This window comes from Cornus florida, unplaced genomic scaffold, assembly GCF_030987335.1.
Source record: "Cornus florida cultivar Cherokee Brave unplaced genomic scaffold, ASM3098733v1 CherokeeBrave_3.0.0_Hap2_Chr10, whole genome shotgun sequence".
In the NCBI taxonomy this organism is placed as follows: Eukaryota; Viridiplantae; Streptophyta; class Magnoliopsida; order Cornales; family Cornaceae; genus Cornus; species Cornus florida.
The window spans coordinates 110,624,803-110,632,895 of record NW_026775580.1 but is presented as its reverse complement, the minus strand read 5'-3'; the positions used below and the strand labels follow the sequence as shown (position 1 = coordinate 110,632,895).

Sequence of the window (8,093 nt, the reverse complement as noted above, 5' to 3'; positions counted from 1 at the left end):
AATATCTTGTCAGTTTTGCAGGTAATTCATTCTGGTTACAAAATAATTGAGAGAGAAGTTGCTATTTTCCAGGAATACAAGGTTGAACTTGCAATTTGATCTATTCGTTTATATTATAATAATTATGGTCATAGACGACATCAAAGTATATTTTGTACACAAAGTATATTCTATAAATTTATAATGGAAGCAAGGTTTGGACTTTGGAGTTTCGAGTACTAGACAAAGTTTGTACATTCAAAATTTTGTATTGTGACGCTCTCCCTCTTTTTGGTCCACGAGGTTGGCGCGTCATTTTGAATATTTGGAGTGGGCCATATTTGGGCAGCGACACAGCCGAATATAAACGACCCAATTCAGAAGCTTCCAAATTCCTAAGCACACATTCAAAAAGCTCTCTTCTCAAAACCCATCCCATGTGATTACTGTGATTCCAAGGGAGATGGGCCCATTTTTTGGATGGTGATGTGTATATATATATATATATATATATATATATTATTTTTGTGAGACAAGAAGTTTTATTTTTGCTTGTTCACTACCGCTTTTTTTTTTTTTTTTTTTTTTTTTTTTTTTTTTTTTCTTATTTTAGATTATATCTCATTCATTTAATGAACTAATTTTCAGACAATAACACGATAATAAATAGTCTAATCTTTCTTGATGCACAATAACGGTACAAATTTACAAAAAAAATAAAAAATAAAAAAAAATTCATAAAGAATGCAACTAATGTGATAAATACAGAGCTATCGAATTGCAGAGGCCAATGGGTTAGTATATTTGGTGAATTTTGAAATGTTAGGCTTCGACTTTGTGCTTTTAATAATTTAATTTTTAACACTTTTTGACTTATAAAAAAAATAATAATTATATTCAGAAGACCATCATAAAAAATTGGATGAACTTTTAGAAAGGAAATGGTTTTTTTGCACCATCTTTTGCTTATCCAAACCTTCAATAATATTTTATGCAATAATACTCTTTAAGTCACTGTAATTTCTTTTTTACACTAATTTATGCTTCTTGTGATTTTTCGTATTCATTTTTTTTTTCAATTAAAAGAAAGAAAAAAGAGGAAAGTTCCATCTCGTCATGAACAGTGAACACACATAGGGAGTGAGAGAGAGAGAGAGAGCTCTCCTTGATGGGAATATGCTTCTAAAAAATTAATATTATAAATGGTATTTCTCCTCTGTCCTTGTTATTGCAAGAGACTAGATACTAAAGTCCAACCATTATTTAATATATCTTGTAATTCAGTTATTAAATATGTAGAGCTTTCTTAATAACATTATTTTGACACAATAATGAGTCTTTGAATATAATTCTCTTTAACTAATAAATAATACTTAAAGCCTACCAAGGTTTCCGACCTATTAAAAAAAAAATAGAAGGTTCAAGTCTACTCAAATGAGTTATATGAATTCTTTTTGTTGGGATAAAAAAAAAAAATTTGTCTTATTTGGTGAATAAAATGAGTGTGTCTTATTCATTATCCTCACACCATTTTTTCTCATATATTAATAAACTGGCGAAACAAAAAGTTGGTACCGGCCCATGGTGAGGTGTAAATACACCCACAGACAAAGTCGCATTCACACACAAAGTTGAGTGAGGAAAACATTAGGGCTGGTTTGTTTCAGATAAAATATCTTTTTATTTTTATTTTGTTGGTGTTTGACAAAGGTCTAGATTAAAGTTAAGATCTAATTCATAGAGTCGGATATGTAAAATAACTTATCAAAAATTTATAAATAAATAATTTTTGGTAAATTTTAATATTTTTTTTCATAAATATTTTACGACAACTTAACACCAAAAAATAAAAAAAAATATTTTTCGTCCAAACAAACGGAGCCAAGAACTCAAATTTTTATAGAAACTTATATGGGTGTGTGAATTTCTTCTTAGAAAAAAAAAATTATACTCATTTGATTCCTTTCTATTCTAATTGAAGAAAAAGAAAAAGAAAAAAAAAAGGGTACTTGACAAATTATGCAGTGATTTACCCGAATACCCCTCCATCTAACATTCCTCCTCATAATTTTTGCATGTGATTCTAAATCTTCTCATTTTCATAAAAATATAAATAAATAAAAATGATAATTAAAAAAAAATTATGAATTTGCTTGGTTTGTAATTATGAAAACAATTTTCTGTTTTCAAAAAATAAAAAACTGTACAAAAATTTGTGTTTAGTTCAATTTTTTTAAAACTATTTTATGCAAACTCAATTATAAAAAGACTTATTTTTACACAATAGTCTTTTATAGTTTTTTGAAAACTGTTATTTGTTTTCTGAGTTGAGTTTATGAGAATTGGTTTTGAATTACAAACCAAGGCTGTCCTTTATCTTCTAAACACTATTGAGTATTGCAAAATATATATATATATATAAAATGATGGTGGCTTCCAACTTTGTAAAGTACTCCCATAATTCACCGGCGCACGTGTAGTCCTCCAGTCTCACATGCACTGGTCTAGAGATTTTTATTTTTGTTTTGTTTTGAAGTGGCCTCAAGGAAATAAATACAAAAAACATAGAGATAGGAAAGTGAATTCTGCTAAATTAAGGGTCACCAATGACAATACTGTAGAATATTCTTTTAATATTTTCGATTTGAACTTTGAAATGAGGAATGGTCACGCTAAGAGAGAGAGAGAGAGAGAGAGAGGGGTGGGGATTTAGACGAGAAAAGCTCGGCTCAAATACCGTAATTCTTCCCGCAAGAGCACACCCTTTCGTCTCTGTATCATTTTTGATGCACACACATATATGTGTGTTTGTGTGTGCGGATATATGTTTTCAATTTGAAGTCAATTTTCCTGGAAAAAGACGGCGAAGTCGATGCAGTAAACTAGGGCTTTGGGATTTCTCTCACGATTGGAACTAGTCCTGGTAAGTCTCGTGTCAACATAATGGTTTACTAAATTAGAAATGATTGTTGGTTAATTTTCATATTTATTCAGGTTATGTAGATTTCAAGTACCATTGTTTTAACACGAGAAGTCTTTATAATTTTTGCATATATATAAGCTAAAGGAAAATTGCCCAAGATTTGAATTGTCCGCAAGAAATCCTTTGATTAATTTATGAGCATAGGTTCTGTATAATCTGATTTTTTTTTTTTTTTCTTCTTTATCTGTCGTATATATAATATGTTAGTTTTATGAGAAGATAATGTTGTCGAGAGTTGAAGCTGGGAAAAGAGTTGGTGAAGATTCAGGTAGTGGGAAACTGTTACATGATATTGAAGCTATAAGCAAAGCCCTATATCTTGACAAAACACGGGCAAAGAGTTCAACTTCTTCAGTGCATAATCGATCTAAGTCTACTGGAAGAACTTCTTTGCTTGAACCTAAATTTAAGCCCAAGGATGGTAATGGGGATCCATTACACAAGGACAAGAAATCCATTTGGAGTTGGAAGGCCTTAAAGGCTTTTACCCATGTTCGACACCGTAGGTTCAATTGTTGTTTCTCTCTCCAGGTCCATTCAATTGAAGGATTGCCTTCTTATTTTGATGACCTCAGTCTTTGTGTGCATTGGAAGAGAAGAGATGGCGAGTTGGTGACTCGCTCAGCTAGGGTCTTTCAAGGAATAGCTGAATTTGAAGAACAATTGACAAATACTTGCTCGGTTTATGGTAGTAGGAATGGCCCCCACCATTCAGCAAAGTATGAGGCAAAGCATTTCTTGTTATACGCGGCAATTCTTAATGCTCCTCAATTTGATTTGGGAAAGCATCGGGTTGATCTCACAAGGCTGCTTCCTCTTACGTTGGAGGAACTAGAGGATGAGAAGAGCTCAGGGAAGTGGACAACTAGTTTCAAGTTATCAGGAAAGGCTAAGGGCGCAACTATGAATGTCAGTTTTGGATATTTAGTAATCGGAAACAATTCTTTAGCACCGACTGCTAACAAAAACGTTCCAGAGGTCTTGAGCTTGAAGCGAAGTAATACAAGTACGGTGAAACCTGTGATGAAATTTAATCAGAGTGATGGTAAAGGCATAATACAGCGTGGTGGAGGCCTTCCTTCTAGGTCGCGTATTTCATCTCGTCCAGAAGATATAAAGGACCTTCATGAGGTTTTGCCAATATCAAGGTCAGAACTTTCCAGTACGGAAAATATGCTGTGTCAGAAATTTGATGAAGAGAAATTAGATGTTTCAGTTGATTATAAGCCCGAACTTGATGTATTCTCTGAACCTCTAGAGCCTTTGAAACCAAATTCCTACTTGTCTTTTGATACTGGTAAAGAAAATGTTGAAAATGTCGAAAATGAGTGCGAAGATGGTGAATTTTCTGTCACAGAGCATGGGATAGAGTTGTCCTCACAGGAACAAGTGAAATTAAAAGATGGCTCATTAAATACTGCTGAAGGTTCAGCAGTAGACAGCTTTGATCTTTCAGGGATTGACAGTGCTTCTGGGATAGCCCTTGAAGAGGATACCAAGCTTCATCCACAGGTTGAGGAACTTGGAAGTCATAAAGATGAGCTTATATTAGATGCCATTTCCAAAGAGGAGGCCTTATTAACCCAAGATTTACTCATGAAAAATATTGAGTCCACTTTAAATAGTGTGTCAGACTTGGTGATGGAAGGATTGGATTCTCAAGAAGAAAGTGAAATTCCATCTCCAGATAATAATGCTGAGGTAAAATCAAGTTATAGAGAAAGAAGGAAAGGAAAGTCACTAAGCTTGGATGCTGTTACAGAATCTGTGGCTTGTGAATTCTTAGACATGCTGGGGATAGAGCATAGTCCATTGGGCTTGAGTTCTGAAAGTGAGCCCGAGTCCCCAAGAGAGCGTCTACTGAGACAATTTGAGAAAGATACCCTCGCTAGTGGGTGTTCCTTATTTAATTTTGATATCGAAGATGGGGAGCTGGCCAAATTTGGTGACGAAGCTCCAATTGGCTCTGGGTTGGAGACCTTTCCAGAAGATTTTGATATGTCATTAGCGGTTCAAGCTGCCGAGGAGAAGCATAACATAGCAACTCAGGCAGCAAAGAGCAAAACTTATGCCTCAGTGCTTGAAGACTTGGAGAATGAAACTTTAATGCGTGAGTGGGGCTTGAATGAAAAGGCTTTTCAGAGTTCTCCACCTAGTGGCTCTGGTGGGTTTGGGAGTCCAATTGATCTCCCTCCTGAAGAGCCTCTCCAGTTGCCTCCCCTTGGAGAAGGCTTTGGTCCATATGTTCAGACTGAGAATGGAGGATTTTTGCGGTCTATGAATCCTGCTCTTTTCAGGAATGCTAAAAGTGGTGGTAGCTTGATTATGCAAGTTTCCAGTCCAGTTGTTGTGCCCGCAGAAATGGGTTCTGGTATAATGGAGATATTGCAGCGTTTGGCTTCAGTCGGAATTGAAAAACTATCGATGCAGGCAAATAAGTTAATGCCTTTGGAAGATATTACTGGGAAGACAATACTCCAAGCAGCGGGGGAAGCTACAACAAGTTTGGAGGGGCCAGAAAGGTTTGTAATTTAGTTTTAAGTATTCCCATTTAGAGTTTGAACTACTTTTCCTCAAGTGTTCTGGATGTTCTAATGATAATTACTTTTCTCTTGTTGCAGACAAGTTTTGTTACAGGGTGAATCAGAGATTGATAAGAATGTATCTAGTGGCCGAAAGAAAGTCAAAGGAAAATCACCTGGATCCAGATCAAGTAAGTTTGACTCAAGTTCAATTGCAGGCGAGATGGATTCAGAATATGTGTCTCTTGAAGATCTTGCTCCGTTAGCGATGGATAAGATTGAAGCCCTCTCAATGGAAGGGTTGAGAATACAATCTGGCATGTCAGATGAGGACGCACCTTCAAACATCAGTCCACAGTCTATTGGTGAATTCTCTGCCCTTGAAGGGAAGAGGGTAAACTTAGGTGGATCGTTAGGTTTGGAGGGAGCTGGTGGGTTGCAACTTTTGGACATCAAAGACAGTGGGGACGATGTTGATGGATTAATGGGCCTATCACTAACATTGGATGAATGGATGAAGCTGGATTCTGGTGAAGTTGATGATGAAGATCAAATCAGCGAGAGGACTTCTAAAATACTTGCTGCCCATCATGCTACTAGCACAGACTTGATTCATGGAAGGTCTAAAGGGGAGAAAAAACGGGGCAAAGGTTCAAGTAGGAAGTGCGGTTTGTTGGGGAACAATTTCACAGTTGCACTTATGGTACAGCTGCGTGATCCTTTACGAAACTATGAGCCAGTTGGCACACCAATGCTTGCTCTTATTCAAGTAGAGAGAGTGTTTGTCCCACCAAAACCAAAAATATACAGCACAGTTTCAGAGGTAAGGAGAAATAATGAAGAGGATGACGAGTCTGAGCCTGCCAAAAAGGAGGAGAGCAAAGAAGAGAAAATTCAAGAAGAAGATAGTGTTCCTCAGTTCAAAATCACTGAAGTCCATGTTGCAGGTCTGAAGGCTGGGCCTGAAAAGAAGAAGCTTTGGGGATCCACTGCTCAACAACAGTCTGGTTCCCGTTGGTTGCTTGCCAACGGAATGGGAAAGAGCAATAAAAATCCATTTATGAAGTCTAAGGCTGTTGCCAAATCTTCTACCCCAGCTACAACTACAGTACAGCCTGGTGATACCTTGTGGAGCATCTCTTCTCGTGTTCATGGCACAGGTGCTAAATGGAAGGAATTGGCTGCACTAAACCCACATATTCGAAACCCAAACGTTATCTTCCCAAATGAGAAAATCAGGTTGCACTGAGCAGAGCATGTCATTCAAAGGAAAGGCTTCAGAAAGTGATCTTCCATCTCATAGTAAACAGTGGTTATCATATTGGAATCTGCTTGGAACTGGTTCGAGTATTTGAAACACAGCAAGACTGAACTTACTAAGAGATGGGTTTGAATAGAAACCACACAGGATTTCTTCATGAGGCCAGACAGGATTAACAAGTTCTGCCTCTGAAGATTCATTTGTAATTCACTGAACATTGTCATCTGTTATATGTTTGTGCAGTAAAGGGTAAATGGCAAATGGTTTTTATTTATTTTTATTGTGCTCACTTGTAAGTGCATATGTTTGTCAGCATGCTTGCGGGGATGTCTTTTCTGTTATTCCGAAGTAACATTGTTTTATAATCTCATGCATGAATAAAATAATGGTGGTTTTGTTGCAAATGATGTTCTAAAGATTTCCTAGCCATATCTGTTTGTATCTCTTGTTTTGTTGATTTTTTAGGTTTAAAGTGAAGGGAACTTTTGCCAACTACAGCTTCTACGTGGTTATTTTCTTTGTCCCCTTTTTTTTATTATATTTTTTAAATATATATATATATATATATATATATATATATATGTTGCCTTGTTGAGGCAATATGTAATTTGCTACTTCTATGGAAAAAGAAGTCTCATAGTAGTCGCAAATTTCTTTTGTTAACGTGGGTTTGCCAGTCATCTGATAATATCAATATTTTCTGCACTGAACTGGACATACCTTGACTACACAATTCTTGATTGGCATTTTCCCGAATTGTCTAAAATGGTAATTTTACATTGTCTGAATTTTTTTACATTATTTTATTTTATTGACAAGGGGGTATTCTACTCTTTTTATGCTAACAAGGGGATATGTGCACCAAATTGATAGTGTAGGGGATTTTATTCTACACGGAGTTGTTTTTTACACTATATTCATAGTGTTTTGGAATTTTTTGCACTTAACCGTTTAAACTACGAGCTTTTACACAAAAGGGGCTTATAAAATTTTCATTTATGATGTATATAGTGTATAGCATATGATGAGAGCTTATGGGGAGAGATAAGACACTTCAAATTTCCCAGTGCCATTTAACCGACTAATAGAAAGAGAGGTTGCTAGCAAAAAATTTCACCAATGAATTACCATTAGCATCACATATTTATATTAACTACTTTTTCGAAATAAAATCTGAGAGATATACTGCCTGATGAGTACTAGTTAACAAGTGTGGGTCCACAGAGAGAGCCATAACCATATAACGAAGGTACATAGGATGTGATTAATTACCTAACATTAGATATTTTAATTTGTAGCAAAGCCCATTTGGAAACCGCGCGCGCGCGCACATATCAGCCATAAGTCT

General features: G+C 35.8%; 1 protein-coding gene across 1 annotated transcript; it reads left to right on the top strand.

Annotated features, from left to right (window-relative positions):
- Nucleotides 1–2,629: 2,629 nt before the first annotated feature.
- On the top strand, nt 2,630–7,149 carry LOC132277080 (protein PLASTID MOVEMENT IMPAIRED 1-RELATED 1). The gene is made up of 3 exons (XM_059778807.1): nt 2,630–2,902; nt 3,170–5,484; nt 5,584–7,149. Exons 2-3 carry the CDS (start codon nt 3,185–3,187, stop codon nt 6,731–6,733), a joined length of 3,450 nt encoding a protein of 1,149 aa, XP_059634790.1. The 5' UTR covers nt 2,630–2,902; nt 3,170–3,184; the 3' UTR covers nt 6,734–7,149.
- The last annotated feature ends 944 nt before the right edge of the window (nt 7,150–8,093 follow it).

Bases quoted from the DNA above. Each gene is read 5' to 3' on its own strand.
- LOC132277080 (XM_059778807.1), top strand. From the start codon at position 3,185: ATGTTGTCGAGAGTTGAAGCTGGGAAAAGAGTTGGTGAAGATTCAGGT. The intron at 5,485-5,583 runs GTTTGTAATTTA...CTCTTGTTGCAG, and splicing joins AGTTTGGAGGGGCCAGAAAG to ACAAGTTTTGTTACAGGGTG.